Source organism: Lagopus muta, chromosome 13 (assembly GCF_023343835.1).
Source record: "Lagopus muta isolate bLagMut1 chromosome 13, bLagMut1 primary, whole genome shotgun sequence".
NCBI classification, from domain to species: domain Eukaryota; kingdom Metazoa; phylum Chordata; class Aves; order Galliformes; family Phasianidae; genus Lagopus; species Lagopus muta.
Genome location: NC_064445.1, coordinates 1,762,597 through 1,779,111, shown reverse-complemented (window position 1 = coordinate 1,779,111; position 16,515 = coordinate 1,762,597). Strand labels below are relative to the sequence as shown.

General features: G+C 58.2%; 1 protein-coding gene across 3 annotated transcripts; it reads right to left on the bottom strand.

The window, feature by feature from the left end:
• Positions 1 to 1,671: 1,671 nt before the first annotated feature.
• LOC125699698 (uncharacterized) lies at positions 1,672 to 5,400 on the bottom strand. 3 transcript variants are annotated; one of them, XM_048959520.1, is made up of 3 exons: positions 5,057 to 5,400; positions 2,239 to 4,539; positions 1,672 to 2,025 (listed from the first exon to the last, which is right to left on the bottom strand). In XM_048959520.1, exon 2 carries the CDS (start codon positions 4,397 to 4,399, stop codon positions 3,395 to 3,397), a length of 1,005 nt encoding a protein of 334 aa, XP_048815477.1. In that variant the 5' UTR covers positions 4,400 to 4,539; positions 5,057 to 5,400; the 3' UTR covers positions 1,672 to 2,025; positions 2,239 to 3,394. The 3 variants fall into 3 exon arrangements, with proteins under 3 accessions (XP_048815477.1, XP_048815478.1, XP_048815479.1); XM_048959521.1 differs by lacking the exon at positions 5,057 to 5,400 and having other exon boundaries at positions 2,239 to 2,992; positions 3,232 to 4,674; XM_048959522.1 differs by lacking the exon at positions 5,057 to 5,400 and having other exon boundaries at positions 2,239 to 2,362; positions 3,232 to 4,674.
• Positions 5,401 to 16,515: the final 11,115 nt, after the last annotated feature.

The following is a 16,515-nucleotide window of genomic DNA, read 5'->3' as shown; positions in this document are numbered from 1 at the left end:
CCCCCTGAGCAAAGCAGGGGTTTTTCAGCTCCTGGGTGCTGGGAGTTAGCAGACAAAACCAAACAACCGTGGTGTCTGAAACAGAGTGTTGGAGCAGCGCCTCTGCTGCACGGAGAAAAGAAGGCTGCGGGGTGACCTCAGTGCAGCCTGCAGAACCTAAAGGGAGGGGAATCAACTCTTGGAAAGGGGGGATGACAGCACGACAAGGGGAAATTGAAGCTGGGGGAGGGCAGGTTGAGGTTGGATGTCAGGGGAAGTTCTTTGCTATGAGAGCGGTGAGATGCTGGAACAGCTGCCCAGAGAGGCTGTGATGCCCCGTCCATCCCTGGAGGTGTTGAAGGCCAGGTTGGATGGGGCCCTGGGCAGCCTGGGCTGCTATGAAATGGGGAGGTTGGTGGCCCTGCGTGTGGCAGGGGGTTGGGGCTTCGTGATCCTTGATGTCCCTTCCAGCCCGGGCCGTTCTGTGATTCTGTGATATTGCAGCTCCTTCCCCCCACCTCGATGATAAACTCTTCCGAGGAAAACCTTTTATGGCTGTTATGTCGGCGTTTACAGCACCAGCCCACAGCACGCACTGCTTATGGGGATGCTGGGTGACCTCTGCCCCATCAGAGCCCGAGCTGAGAGAGAAAACAAAGCCATAATAATAACACAGAGATATTTTTAGACCGGCTGTTATCAAACAGATTGCTTTTCCTGCGAAAAAGCAAAGCAGTCCCTCCCAGGGCAGGGGAACACCTGTCCCCTGCTGATTTCATTAAGCCACTCTCTGTTTTTGACCCTTTTTCTCCCTTTCCCAGCGCTGTCCCACCAGCACAAAGCAGGGTGCCTGCTGGCTATTGCCTGCCGTGGCTGGGATCGCTGTGTAGATGCCTTATCTCAGCCCTCAGGTGGCCTTTGCACTTTCCCCTGCAGTATCGAAGCGCCCACACACCCTCAGATTACGACAGGGCAAGGTTAGAAAGGTGTTTCTCCTGCCTGCATCATGTGCAGCACCAGAGTTACCTGCTTGGAGGAAACGGTGAGCCAGGGCGTGTTAAAACTTGGGCTGTGCAATCTGCTGGCAGCTTCGTGTTGCCACAGCAGGAGCTGGCAGTGGGGAGAGCTCCCCAGAGCCGAGCTGGTAAGCCAAGCCTGGGTAAGGCCAATGGCCCCCAGGCTTCTGCCCACACCAGAGCAGTGAGGTCTGTCTTGTGGAAGGAGGCACAGACAGAGCATCCCTCCTGATCTCCAGCCCAGTGCCACTCTTGGCAACTTTTTACTTCAGGTTTGCCCTTGTTTCCCCCTCCAGTCCTGCCCAAGTGTTGGCAGAGAGAGGTATGAGCAAGCTGACTTCTTCTTGAGATCCCTGCTCCCTTTGCCATCACAGTAGTGACCTCCCCCAGGCAGCATCCTTCTCGGTGCAATGTGTCTCCCTTCATCTTCGTCTTCATCAGAGCAGCTGTGCAATGCACACCGGTGCACTCAGCGCCAATCACACCATGTGCCAGCACTGCCCCGGGTGGCAGCTCGAGCTGCTTCTGAGCTTTGTGGGAGCTAAGCCACAAGAGCAGCTACCATAATTCACGGCATTCCAGAGGAGCTCCATTTCCATGAAAAACGGAGGAATGAGATAGGAGATGCTCTAGAAATAACGCACCGCGAGGTCTCAGATCAAAATGAAGGCTGTATTTCAACGAGTAAAATTAACCAACGGGCAACTGGTGCCCCAGACGCACACTGAGAAGCTGGTTAATTGCAGTCTGATTAAAAATCAAGCAGCAAAGAGCAAGGAGCTTGGAAACACGCAGCGGAGCTCCCACATCCCTGCGCGTCGCAAAGAAAAGCATGATTCAGGTTCTCACTTCCCTGGTGCTTGTGCCTGTCGTTATCCCCAGACGTTTTGTCATTAGCAACGGCTTCAATCAGCACGAGAGAGGAAAGGTGGGGTGGTTCTGCTGGTTGTGTGTGTGGTGTGGTAACACCGAGTGGCCGAGGAGCTGCGGGCGGATGGTGGGAAGCAGAGAGGCTGTGCTGGTCTGTTCCCTGGTGCAGAAAAAGAGGGAAAAAAGCTTTCAGGGAATTGAAAGAAGTCCAGCAGAGTCATTCTTCCCTTTGCAAACTGAGTCGCTTAATATTTATCCATAAAATGAGGGGAAACACTTTATATAGAACAATGCAGAGGTGGGGGAAGAGAGAAGGGACTGAAGCACAGCACCTCGGACGCTTTATTTCCCGTTAAAAGAAATACAAACCCACCAAGTTTGCAGGTCCCTTGGTGCCTGCCGTTAGCCTCACCGCCGCTGAGCGATGCTGTGCCCTGCGTTTCGTCGTGTCTCCTTGTTGGCTCGCCAGGAGCCCGGCTGCCCGCTGAGCTCCGTGCCTGTTGAATAACCGCGGTGCAGCACGTGGAGAGAAGGGAGGAATCCCCTGCAATTGCTCCAGATCCCCGCACCCGAACTGAGCGCATATCCAGGGCTACGGAGTGGAACTTTTCCCCCCGAAGACCCCATGTGAGGGAGCACGGGCTGCACTCAGCCCATCGCCCCCAGGAGGAGCTGCGTTCGCAGAAAAGCAGTGTGCACCGAGCTGCTTTCGTTCTTGGAAATCAGATTTGCAGCAAGCCACAAGTGATGGAAAGCGAGATTTGCTTCACGTGCCACATCCTTGGCTCAACCTCTGCTAGCAGTTCTCAGAGCATCCCGATGCGCATCCCAAAATCGGGCTGAGGTGCCAGATGGGTGCGGGGTTGGGATGCTGTGCGGTGTCCCGTGGCTCGCGGTGCCCGCTGACTGTGCTGTTGCCATACGAGGTCGCTCTGCCACCGCGCCTCGACATCCCTGCGCTGGCCCCGCAGGGCCACAGCTGTTCCCACTGCACGGAGCCAGAGTACACTGTGTTCGCCCAGAGTCCTTTATTAAGCAAAATGTTTATGCATGCCTCTGCTCCGATGAACATCTTGGCTGGCTCACGCAAAGCCTGCTCTGCGCTGAGCCTCCAGCTGCCGGCGGGCCTGGGGAAGGGTCAGGGGGACCCTAAATTTAGGATTCTTCTGCTGGATGCGTCCCCATGGTGGGCAGCCCCTACCTTGGTCTCTATGCCCTCAGCCCTGCTGCAAGCCCTTGATGCCCCAGGGTTACTGCTGGCCACTCTGGGGGGGGGGGGAGGCTAGGCTTTGGCACCCACCCCACAAACCTTCCCACTTTAGCAGGGCTTTGGGGTGCAGCTGGGGTTTCCAAAAACAGCTGGTACCTGGGCTCCAGGGTGTCTCTGGCGGTGCAGAATAGCATTCCTGGCGTTGTTCCTCCTCAGCAGCCTCCTGGTGCATCATCCTGATGTGCTGCCTCCGTGTCCATGCTCCCCGCTGAGAAGGGAGCTGCACACCCTGGGCAAGGGGCACCAGAACGCTGAGGTCTTATATAGCCCTGCAGGTGAATCCAGAGCCGTGGAAAGGTGTTGAGAAGCTGCTGGGGACCTCAGGACACCAATGTGTGATGAGGATAGGTCTCAGATGGGGGCATCCATGGGCACATGAGCTGGGATCTGTGCTGTGGATCCCACAGTTGAACAGTGCCTCAAGGAATGACCCTGTCTCATGTTTTTGAGGGTCACACGAGATGGAGCATCTCAACAGCACAGCGAGGCTGCAACAAACCAGTGGGACCAGTGCTGAACTGGTGATCTTTGTGTGCCTTGTAAGAGGGACCAGCCCAGCCTGTTTGCAAGGGAGGAGAAGAGCTCCGCAGCAAACCTCAGGGCTCACTGCCTTGAATTTGGGATGCCGAAAACCTGATGGCCGCCAGGTCCCTATGGCCTTCACATTGGTGACATCGTGCCATCGGACACGCAGGTGTGCCTGGCCGCCCGTGCAGGCGGGGGGACTTTCCCAAGAGTGTGCTGGCTTTCGGCAGAGCTGGTTGCCCAAGCAGCCCCATGGCCCTGCCAAGCTGCGTGCCACGGCCCTTGCGCAACGGTGTTGATAAACACTGCAGGGCATGCCAAGTCCTGTGGGACGCAGCTGTGTGCTGGGGCTGCAGGCAGCGCCCGGCGAGGCAACAGGAATTTTCCACTCTCGGCACAGTACGTCTCGCCCGGCCGGGTGCTGACCCAGTGAGGTGAAGACTCGTCTGTTGGTGTCCCAGCTGCTTCTGTCTGACTCCATCAGTCCTGCTGCACAACCCCAGGTGCTAGTCAAGGCAGGGGGTGGCACAGCAATGGGGCTGGGATGGGGTGCTGCTAAGCCCAAGGCGATCCAGCCATCCCCATGGAGATGTTGTGTCCTTAGCTTTCCCTTTCCAAGGATGTTATTGCTTTCCAAGAATAAGGACCTTGTCCTGAGGGTGTACTCCATGTCCCCAAGACTTGCTCTGTCCTTGGGATGGAGATCTCTTCGGTGTTCCTCTTTGCATTCACCCCACATGGTGCACAAGATGGTCCTTTCTGAGAGCCTTCCTCCTCAGGTCTGCATGGGAAAGCCACTGGCACGGGGATGCTCATGTAGATGCTGCCTTGTGCTTCCAAACCACAGAGTGGCTCAGGGACCCCCAGTTTGGGACATTCCTGCTTGGTTTAAAGGGCAGAGATCCCAACCATTCTTTTGGGGAATCATTTCAGGCCCTGATGTCCAGCTCTCAGGTTTGCTGAGGCTCCATCAGCACTTGGTTTGTTGCAGAAGTTGCGCAGGGATTTAAAGGAACTGCGCCTTCCCTTCCCTTCCCTTCCCTTCCCTTCCCTTCCCTTCCCTTCCCTTCCCTTCCCTTCCCTTCCCTTCCCTTCCCTTCCCTTCCCTTCCCTTCCCTTCCCTTCCCTTCCCTTCCCTTCCCTTCCCTTCCCTTCCCTTCCCTTCCCTTCCCTTCCCTTCCCTTCCCTTCCCTTCCCTTCCCTTCCCTTCCCTTCCCTTCCCTTCCCTTCCCTTCCCTTCCCTTCCCTTCCCTTCCCTTCCCTTCCCTTCCCTTCCATTCCCTTCCATTCCCTTCCATTCCCTTCCCACTTTCCCTCTTGCTTTCACTCTCTCCATCTCTTCCAGTTACTCTTTCTGTTTCTCTTTCTCTTCTCCACCTGTTTCTCTCTCTCTTACCTCCCTTTCTTCCTCCCTTCCACTCCTCCCTGGCCTTTCCCCTTCCTTGCAGACAGACTTTGCCACCCTGCAGTCCCTCTGCCCGTTCCCTGTCAATCCCCCAAAGCCAGATCAGCAATTCCTGACGCACACGTTTCCCCCAGGGCTCCAGCACTGGTGGCAGTGCAGTGACAGTGCAGTGACATTCGATGACGCCAGGCTGGACACCAGCACACGGCAGGGCGCTGGGGAGAAGCGGAGCTTGGGCAAAAGGCAGCAGAAGAGACAGCAGGCGTGCTTGGGACGGGCTGTTCTCACCACACGACGATAAGGACAGTCAATAATAAAAACAGGCAGTCGGGACGCAAGCCCAGCCTTGAGCCAGCGACCTTCAGGAGCTGGGTTACTGGAGCAAGCCCAGGCTCTTGGCAGCGGGGCCGGCGAGCGTGCAGCCCTTCACACCCTGAGCAGAGGCTGTGAATCCTCACGCTCATTCAGTGCACTTTGATGGGAGATGGGAGCTGATGCTCTCTGGGTGCGCACGGCGCTCATGTTGCAGATGGCAACGCACATGCGTGCTGCCCAGGCAAGCCCCTGGAGCAACCCTGTGCTCTTACATAAGGAATTGCACTTATAAACCACTGTGCAAACATGACCCACTCACCAAGAACACCGTCTAGCTCAGCAAGATCCTGATAAAGCAAAAAAAAAAGAGGAAAAAACAGCTTCCAATCAGGGCTGTTTGTGTCTCGTGACCCGGGAGGGGGAAAGGTTGATGCTTGTGCAAGCCAAGTTCTTGCAGTGCTGTGGGACAGGGCTCGGCGTGACGGTCTGGAAGGTTCGAGCTGGCCGAGGTCCCCGTGGGCGTCCGTCCCACAGCAGCTTCTGGATCTTTCAGAGCTTTGGGATCTGTGCACAGGCGTGTCCCAGGGCTCCATGCATCTCCGCAGAGCAAAGCCTGGGCATTTGGGGGGCTGCAGGACCCCAGTCTCAGGGCGTTCCTTTCCCCGCACAGCACTTCCCCATGGCAAGGGGTGCAGGATGTGCTGTCACACCACGTGTGGGATCTCGTGTTGCTGGCATGCTTGGGGGGGATGTGGGCATGCAGCTGATGCTATAGAGCACGTGCTTCTCGCTCTGCTTTGGGGAGCCTTCCCAGCACCACCAGTCCTATGCAGCCCTCCTCTCCCTCTGACCCCTTGTGCTGCACTCCTTTGAGCCATGGGGAAAAGGCCCAGCACAGCCTTGAAACAGCAGGGACGAAAAAACCTATAAGCTTGGCGAACAGCAAAACCGAGAGAGGAACTGGGAGTTAAAAATAAGATTGCTCACCAGGAGCCATCCCTCTGTTCCCAGCCGCCTGCTCACAGTGTGCCTGTGAGAACTGCGGTCCCGTGGGTACCGAGCCCTCCGTCCTGCTGGGCAGGAGGTGGCTGGGAGCAGCACATCCATGCAGCCTCTCCTGTGCCTGACCTTAAATGCACCCACAGGACTGGAGCAGAGGACAGGGCTCGCAATGAGCCGTGCTGCAGCTCCCTGCCTTATCTCACCCTGCGTGCCACTGCCTCGCTCCTCCCTGTGAGCACAGCCATGCATGGCGGTGAATCAGCGCCTTGGGCTGCGCTCCTTATCCCCGTGCAAGGACAGCCACAGCCCCGCGACCCCACGGCTGGGAGCCAAAGGGCACTCGAGGTTGGGAAACCTTTCTAAAGACACCTCCCTGCTTTGAAATCCTATGTGCTGTTTGTTTTGGTTTGTCTTTTTTACCCAGTTCCTCTGGTCTCCTTGCACAGGGCTCCCAAGGAGCTGCTGTTAGCAGCTGGAGCAGAAGGGATGGAGGGCACCGCTGGGTGGGAAGATGCACAAGCAGAGCTGGAGCCTGAGCATGCCCTCCTCCCAGGCAGAGTGAAAGCATGGAGCCTGCAGCTTTCCTCCTGCCTCTGCCTCCTGCAGCTCCCAGGACACCCTGTGCTCGGTGACACTGAGCCCCTGCCCTTCATCTCCCAGCATCTCCCCTGCAAACACGTCCCACCATGGGGTTATGCCATCCCTGGTCGGATCTCATCCTCCAGGACAGGGGTCCCAGCATCCTGTGCCTGCATCCTGGTGGATCCCCCACCGGCGGGATGCTTTGTGTAGGGATGGCTGGGGGGCACAGGCCGTGCCCTGGCTCACACCACAGGGCTGTGGTTGCAGCATCGCGGCGCTCAGGCGTTGCGGTTTGCAGGCAGCGGCGCGCACGAACCAGAAAGAACAAACTGTTCAGCCACCAGCCCTTCCAGCTTCTGCTTTCGAAGTTATCTAACAGCACAAACAAAACCAGAAGGCGCTGGCTGGGCTGCAGCTGGCCTGCAGCGAGGGAGAGGCACAACCCATCCCATCTCTGTCCCCATCCCCGTTCCCTGCTCCCAGTTCTCATTCCTACAGCCAGGCGTGCCATGTGAGATTGCTGCGCGCTGTTGGACCCCTGGCACACGAGCTGGGATTGCCGAGGGAGAACGGAGGGAATGGGATGGAGATGGGGATGATCCCGGGTGCTTCGGTGGCACTGGGAAGTGGCCTTTGGTTTTGCCTCCCTGCGGGATGCACAGCCCATGGGGAAGCAGCTTGTGGCTGAGGGGATGGGATGCTCCTCTGTACCGCTAAACAAGCCGAGCACTCAGAAGGTTCTATGTCTGCCCTGCCCCTCTGCGAAAGGTGCAGCATGGGGACATCCCAGACATCTCACAGTTGTCCCTTACAGGAAAGGAGAAACTGGGCCCTGAAACCCCCGGCTGTGCCACAACGTCACAAGGGCTGAATTCACACGCGGGGGCACGGGTGGGAGGGGGAAGTGGGGAAGGGGTGGGGAGCCGGGTTACGTGGCCCCGCCGCCTTCCTTCCTGCACCAGCACACTGGGTATAAAAACAGCTGAGCTATAATTATCGGGTGGGAGCTGGACGGAGCTCCTGGGCACGGCGCTGCTGCAGCTGCAGCACTGGGGCCGTGAGGAGGTGAGGGATGTGTCCCCATGGGGCAGAGATCCTCACCCACTGCTCCTCCAGCACAGGTTGCTGATTGTGCCTATCCCAGCTCCTGCAAGGCTTTCTTGTAGGATGGGGGATCCATGTAGGATAGAATTGTTAAGGTTGGGAAACACCGCTAAGATCATCTCATCTGACTGTCAACCCATGGATCCGTAAGGATGCATGAAGGAAGGGGAGCTGTGAAGGACAGGGGATCCGTGCAGGATTGGGATCCATGTAGGATGGAGATATATATGCAGGGCGGGGGATCCGTGCAGGATAAGGATCCACATAGGACAGGGGATCCCAGATCCTGGATGTTTCGTTGAACACTTGTGCTGGTTCAGGCTGAGGTAACCATAGTTTGGGTTGGGATTTCTGCAGCTAGTTAAAAAACAGTGAGCTGGGAAGGGAAAGCTGAGAGATGGCACGCAGGCGCCCAGTTGTTGCAAAAGGCTCAGCCAAGGGCTGGCGGTGGGACATGGCGTGTGCTCGGGGTCAGCTCCATTCCCAGCTCTCCAGCCCCATCCAATAACAGGGTTTGCTTTCACTTCCCCGCTGGGCTTCCAGGACAGGCGAGTGCTGGGAATTTTCCACAAGAAGAGAAACAAAACCAGAAGACACACAAAGAAAACAACGTTCAGACTTGGAACTAAGGAAGGAATCCATCATTTCCTACCCCAAAAACCACCCGCACTTGGGCAAGGGAGGGGACAGGGAATGGAAGCAGCCACCTGAGTGAGGTGAATGGGACACAGAACGGTCCTGGCTGGGGTGGGAGGTTGGTCCGGTCATTTTGGCCGTGGGGCTGCCAGCTGGCTCAGGCAGGGGGACACCACAGGTGGGAGGTGAGGCTTTGTGCCGTACCCTGAGGTGCATGAGGTGGTCTCTGTGCCCTCCAGAGTGGGATTTTCTGCCCTGTGCTGCAGATTCCTGGGCTTTAGAGCTGGCTTTGTACCAGGTGGGGGTGTCAGCACCCTGAACCCCATCTCACTACCCTGCTCCTCCTCCGCTGCCGGGCAGGGCAAACCTGGATTAGCTGTTCCCCAGCACATCCCAGGTGTTTGCTTCATGGGACTCCCCTCCCGGAGGGCTGCTGATGAAAGACTGAGTGCAAGTTGCCAGCAGAGCAAATTGCATCAGACTTTCCCCATGAGAGAGGCACAGCCCACATTGCAAAGCCCCTGTCCCGGGTGCTCCTGCCCCAAACGAAGAGCAGGGAGCTGCAGGGGCACTGCTAACCAAGAGTTCTCCTCCGTAGGAATGAGCAGAGGGCAAAGACCTCGCACTGCAGTGTCCATTCTGTCCCCTGCATCCTTGAACAGACCCCACAACCTCAGCCCTCCTGCTGTGAGCCACATCTCCGTGCTCTTCTTGCACACAAGGGTTATTTTCTCCCAGCGCAGAGGTAGCTGGCCTGCCTCGTGGGCTCTGTTTTCTTCTATGTGCCAACCAAGCAAAGCTTCTTCCTTATCCCCCCCCTTGCTAATTGTTTCCGTATGGCTGTAATTTCACCATGTCCTGGAGCAGGGCTGGGTTCCCTGCTCACACAAGATTGAAAACAAGAGGTTTCCAACACCAACGCTGGCTGCTGGCAGGCAAGCACATCCTGCACGCTGTGCCCGGGAGCCAGCTGTGCGGTGCCAAGGATGCTCTACTGCCTCTGCATGCAGCCAGGGCAGTTTTGGGGACCTGGCAACCCCATCCCTCCATGCACTCTTCCCTTGGGTAGCAGCAAGTTGTGCACCATGCTTTGCACATCAAAGGGAGCGGGCTGTGCAGGGCATGCAGGCAGCTAAGTATAGCCATGCTGTCGTGCACGCTGTGCTGTTTGCAAACAGCAGCCTTGTTGCTTCCTCCCGCTGCACCCGGTTGGGAAAGAGCAGGGCAGCAGCTGTGTGCTGGTGACTCATTGGAATGGGATTGGGGATCCACCAGCTCTGCTGTGGGGCTGGATGTGCCTCGTGCACCGACCTCTGCCAGCACCTTGCCTTGGCCCGTGGGCTGTGAGTTGGGTCTCAGGGGATGGGCGAGAGCTGCCCCCCACCGTGGGGCTGCATAGGGCTGATGTTGGGTTCAGCCAGATAGAGGTCCCATAGGAGTGTCTCATGAATGCGGGCCTAGCAGCTGCCAATGCTGTTTTCAGTCTTCTGCAGGGAAGGTCCCATGCTGGTGGTGGACCTGCTTGCCGACAGGATGACTGCGGAGGGCACAGCAGTGACATCTGCTGGGTGGCACCGTGGAGGACCCCCGTGCCACCTCCCAGCCTCACCCCAGCCCCAGGACTGTTGCCAGCACCGGGATCTGCACACAGACCTGAGCTGGGGGTTTGGGGTGCTGTGCCCACGACTGGGACGTGGAGATGCTGCTCAGTGGCGGCAGCTTCACACAGACCCCTCTGTTCTGAAGGTGCTCATGCCCTGCTTGTCCTTATCCTGCCTTTAGCACCAGCGACGTGGCCGTGATGCTCAGAGGCACATCCTGCCGCAGCCGTGATGCTCTGGGAGTGAGGGATAGACACCATTCCCACGGGATGCTGACCCACGGTGCTCCCACCCCACTGCAGCATCCTCTTGGGGCTGCATCCTCCTGCAGCTTCATGGCACACGGGGCCACCCCTCCACCCCCAGCACCCATCCCTTCCCCCCCTGCAGCTTGCACCCTTATTTATCCAACCCATCCCTGGGATGCAGCCCTGCTCCCTCTCTGCATCCCAGCTGTTCTTCCTCTTGTTTTCCTCCAGCTGCTCACCCACAGCTAAAAATAACCAGGAATTCACAGCCCTCGACCTTGAGCTCAGCCCGGCCCCACTCTGTGCTGTGCCAGCAGCACTGCAGCTCACCCGGTTTCTCCTTGGGATGGATGGGGTTGGGACGTGCTGTGGGGGCACCCCGCATGGTCCCCAGTGTGCAACCCCACAGCTCACCGTGGGATTTTGCTTTTGGTTCATTCGAGCCAAGCGTTTTGCAGTGACGTTTCCTTTGCGGATGCTCTGAGCGTATATTTAGAAAAGTTTCCAAGTTTTTCTTTTTCCCCCCACCCTGCTTGGGAACGCAGGAAATCACAGTTTCTGTGTTGTCTCTAAAAGGAAAACTGAGATTGCTGAGTGGTCACCGCGCAGCCGAAGCCTTCAAGGAAGACCTGAGCCTTGTGTTGGGGGGGGGACCGAGGGCTGCGACCGTAGAGCTGTGATGTTTGGGTCACCCTGCAGCCCTGCAGAAGGGCGCTGAGGGTCACCACGGTGTCACAGAGCATCCCCAACCTCACCATTTCACCTTAGGTCATTTTCTCCTTACGTTTAATCTAACCCTGCCCTCTCCCCATCCCTTGGCCTCATTGCATCCTCTGGCTTCGTCACTGCCATCCTTTGGCTCCCGAATCCCCTGGCAGAGCCTCGCCACCTTGTTGGGTTGCTCAAGGGGCCCTGCTCGTTGTTTTTTAGCACCTTCTCAGGGCAGGGATGGCTCAGCTCAAAGGCAGAGGAGCGGGAGTGATTCAGTGCCCGCGTTAAGCAGATTTACGAGGTTATTTCCCAAACAAAGGCTGTGCTGCCAAACCTCAGCCCTTCCACCAAAACAGCCCCAGTGGGAATCAACACATCCACACCAACCCCTAACCCTCAGCCTGACCCTAAGCCTCTCCCCCTTGTTTCAGTCCTGGGTGGGAGATGGGGTCTCCTCTGGCCCCACAGCTGTGAGATGAGCTCCTCCTTGGGCTGAACCAGCAGAAAAAAGGTCCTGGGGTTTTTGCTGCTGCTGCTGCTCGTTTTCAGACAAACCGATGGAACTGCAGCCTTCCAAGAAATGCGTCCCTGGGATCCTGCCCAGTGGGCAAGAAAACAGCTCTGGAACATCACAGCACGGAGGAGAGATTGAAAACAAGCGAGGAACGGGGGAAAATAAAAAGGCTCTAAGTACGTAAATACGGCGGGCAGAGGAGCCAGCACTTTGTGCTCCGCTTTTGATTTGTTGTCGTTGTTTTTAATCTGAGATTTGGGACCCGGCCGCTATTTATAGCCCTCCCTTCATCCACAGCGCTGATCCCTTCCAGATGCTGCAGGCTGGGGGGCAGAGCGGGGCTGTGGGGCTGCCCCATAGCGGCAACGGAGGGAGAACAGCATGGCTCCTTCCTCCTAGGGGAGGAGGGCTGGTGTTGGTGGGCTTGGGATTGGGACTGGGGAGGCTGAGATGTCGCCATCTCCCCGGTCCCAGAAAGAGCCGTGAGCTGTGGGGCGCCCGTGGCAGAGCTGACAGCGGGTTTCCTGCTCGTGGGGAGGATGCATGGTGATTCAGCAGCTGGTAGCCGGGCAGCGGGCAGCAAACAGCCCCAAACATTGCGGGCAGGCTGCGTGCGGCTGTGTGTCAGCAGGAGGAGGCAGCCGTGCTCTGACTGCACCCACAGGGCATGGATTTGAGGGCTGGTGTTTGGGGACAGTCCTTCCCTATGCTTACACGCAATCCTCAGGGCACAGTGAGGGTTATTTTTGGCCTTTTCCAGCTATTTCGGGCTATGAAGCATATGGGTGTGGGAAGGGGAACACCGGGTGTGGGCAGGATGGAGGGAGGGTTGCTTCCCATTGCTCGGGAAGGGGACGACGAGGAGGAGCAGCCCGCTTTGGGGATCTTCCCACCCAAAACGTGCCATGCGCAGGGCCCCAGGTGGATCCCACTGCCCTGGGTTCCCTGCAGGCTTGGGATGCTTTTCCTGCTGACTGGTGCTTGTCGAGAAGTCAAGAAGCCCCGGTGGCACGAGCTTGTGGAGGCACGCGGGATGCCTGCGGCGTGACGGGAACGTGGCCATGGGCACAGGGACTGCGTGCCATTGGGAATGGGAACAACAAGTCGCTGGGCAGATCCTGCCTGCAGGCAGCCTCCGGATGACCCACTTTGGAGCTGCGAACGGCAGTCCCTCAATGTCACCGGCACGAGCCCTGCGGCCAGGATGGGCACAGCCACAGCACTGCCTCCGTCACGGCCGTGTAAACACCGCCTGCGAACGGCTCTGAGTCAGCAGCTGGCCACAAAAACACCCAAACATGGTAGCAGGGTGAGCAGAGCGGCCCGGAGCATCCGCAGCCCTTCCTGGAAGGGCATGGAGAGCTGCAGATTCCGTTATTCCCCCTGCAGGACTTGGCACATTGCACGTGGCAAACGTCATCTGCATTGCAAACACCTGGAGAGGCACAGAGCGGAGTGAGGGGAGCAAACAAGTGGTGTTGGTTGCATTGATGCAGGGCTGCTTCTGTGCTTGCTGGGGGCTGTGGGGCATCCCAAGCCAGAGGCTCAGCGTTTGGGTCGGTCAGGCTGTTGGCTTTGGTTATAAATCATCACCAGTAAAGAAATGAATAAAAGTGGAAATGGGAAGAAAGAAAACGTTCTGGTTTTGGAGTGGCTTGGGAATGGGTTGGGGTGGGAAGCAGCAATGCAGGGTGGTGACACAGCATGCAGGGGGTGCTGAGGGCTGGGGGCAGCTCCTGGAGGACAGCCCCCACCTGCAGGGACACCGAGTGCCACCGCTGTGCTGGTCGCACTGATGCCAGCCCTGGTGCAGTTCCAGCAAGCAGTAGCTGTTGTTGTGATGGTAACAACAGTGATTGTCATCACAACAATCACAATAATTACCCCATCTTCCCAAGCTGGTGGCTTCATGTTTTGTCACTCAGGCTCTTTCTACACCCCGGTTTCTGTCCCTTGACAACCAGCATAGAGACAACTGTCAGCGACTTCCCCAAAGCTCTGCTCACTCTGCTCCCCACACTGGCCTTTAGCATCTCCGACCCTTTGGCACAGGGATGCTGAGCTGGAGCTCACGGGTTCTCAGTGCATGGGAAGCTCAGAGCATCATCCCATCCGCACGGGTCTGTGCTCTGCATCCATCCTTCGTGCACAGACTGCAGGCACCTCATCCCTCGCTTCCCCACGCCATGCCACGCTCTGTCACCAGCCCATGCCACATGGCCAACCCAGCAGGGATGCTCAGAGCAGGAGGATGCCGAGCCCCATCCCTGCAGGTCTCCCAGCCAAATCCCTGCTGCCGGTTGGGGTAGCTGAGCCGGGAGGACTTTGATGTGCCACTCCAGCGGCTGCTACAGCTGCTGGGCACAGCGGGATGGCACTGGGCGGCAGCTTCACAGGCACAGCACGGCTCTGCCTTGTTCTCATGCCCGTGTTACACAACACAGGTGGACGGGAGGGCAGGGAGAGCCAGGCGGCGGCGGCGGCTGCAGAGTTGCTGCATGGCTGGAGCCCTGCGAGATTAATTGGGTTAATTGGGAGGAAGCCGGCAGCCGGCGCGCCGGCGGGTCCTGTGTGCTGGTGTGGGGTCAGCATGGGGATGGAGGTGCTGTGGGGACACTGAGATGCTGTGGGGACGCTCATGAGGAGCACTCAAGCGGTACCTGTGCTGCTGGGAAGTTGTTAGGATCTCCTAATGATGGGAGCTTCCCAGGATGCAACCCACGCTGCTTGCATCCCACCGATGCGCTGCTGCAAAACGAGCACCCGTGGTGTCAGAAGACAGGATGCCAGCCCCAGTTCTCTGCACACTTTGTGTGTGCAGTCCAAAGGTCTCCTCCTGGAGAATGAGTAACCCAGCCCAGCAGCACGCACTGCACTGCAGTGGGGTTTGGGGGTCGGGTGCCTTTTGGGGCGGCTCTGGCTGGAGTATGGTGAAGGAGAGGAGCTGCCTCCTGCGCTCCTGCACACCTCGGCCAAGTCCTCCCAGGCGCCTGCTTTTCCCACACTGATTTTCCCAGGGATTAACGCTGCTTCTAATGATCAATTAAACCAAATTGGCCGGGTCCCACAGGCCCCTAAATCCTGGCTAATCCCTGGCACTCGCATCGCTCATTCATTACGCCACGGTCCCCGGGGTGGAAGCGTCTGCACAGAGCCCCCACCGGAGCCCTGTGTGTCCCCTGGGTCACCCGTCTGGACCTCAGGTCCCTGTTTGTCATCGAGCAATTTGCTCTGGTGTTGTTTGCCTTTCTGTGCATCTCCCTTTCTGCTCAGGAATGAGGAAGTCGGCTTTCCTGGGCAGGTTTACAGCTCACGGCCCCTTATCTCCCCACATAGAGCCCATTAACTCAGGCAGCGTTCAGGCAATCACGTCTCCCTGCACTTTTCTCCTCCTTCTGCTGTAAGCCGTGCCCTTGCTCAGCATCCTTCCCTCCTTGTCTGTAATGCCAGCCCTCCCTCTGCCCTTGCTGGTTTAAACCATGGAAGAGGATTTTGCACGGAGCAGCCATTGGGGTGGCTTGTAGCCCCCCAGAAGTCCCTGGGGTTGCCTTGGAGGCTCACTGTGAGCACTCAGGGCTTGCCAGGGGATTTCATCCCCATCTCTATCCCATTCCCATTCTAGCCCATCCCCTCTTCATCACTGTCCCATGCCAACACCATCCCATCCCATGCTATCCCCTTTCCCATCCCTGTTGCAACCACCTGCCAAACCCACCACCCTCATCTCCATCCCATCACCTTCTCCACCCTCACCCCCAATCCCAATCCCCAGCCACATCCCCTCCCTGTCCTCATTCCCTCCCCCAAACCCCTTCCATCCCATTCCCATTCCCATCCCTTCCCCCACCCCACACCCCAGATGTGGGGCTGCCCGCGCCGTGCCTTGTGGTTGGGGCACAGTTGCCATGGGCCGTGCCAGCGTCCCCCCACGCTGGGAAAGCCCCGCTCAGCCCAGCAGCAGCTTCTGTTATTTTTACATTTTCAACAAATCGACCGTTTCTTAGAGACTTCCTGACGCAACACCTTCACCCTTTGCTGCCCGGGCTGCAGCAACCCCATCCATCCCCAGCATGGGGAGGGGGGTGACAGGCGTGAGTGTCCCTAGGAAGGGAGAGTCCTTCGTCACAGCCCACACTGCAAGGCGAGGGGACATCGATCTTGGAGGAGCGGGTGATGGGGGGGGGGGGGCCTGCCAGCCACAGGGAGGGGTTTGTGGCTGCTCTGCCCGTGCCATTGGCTGTCCCAGTGTCACACCATGCTGCCAGTGCTCTGCCCATGATGGGGAGGGGGGGAAAGGGATGGGAGGGAGGCGTAGCTGGGAAAGTGGTTTTGGGGTGCGTGGGCTGAGCGGGGTGGGGGGGGTCAGGCACTGCCCACTCACCCAGCCGCCCCTTGCAAGAGGGTGGGGGGCAGAGGGTGGGTTGTGGTGACACTGAGCACCGTGCCCCATCCCCGCATCCCATCCACACGTCCCAAATTCACTCCTGTATACAGGGACGGCCCCGCATAGACATGCACACAGCAGGGGGAAAGCTTGCACACGCATGTGCACCTGCAGGGCTGCAGCACTGCCCAGAGTGAGGTCCCAGCACAGGGATGGGGTGGGGAGCAGGGAGAGGACAGACACCTCATCAGCGTTCCGTGCTCCGTGGCTCTGTGTTTTGGTGTTTACCAGCGTTTCCTTGGCACCAACCGTCCCCAGCCCCGCTGTGACTCATGGCAGATTGGTTTTGCACC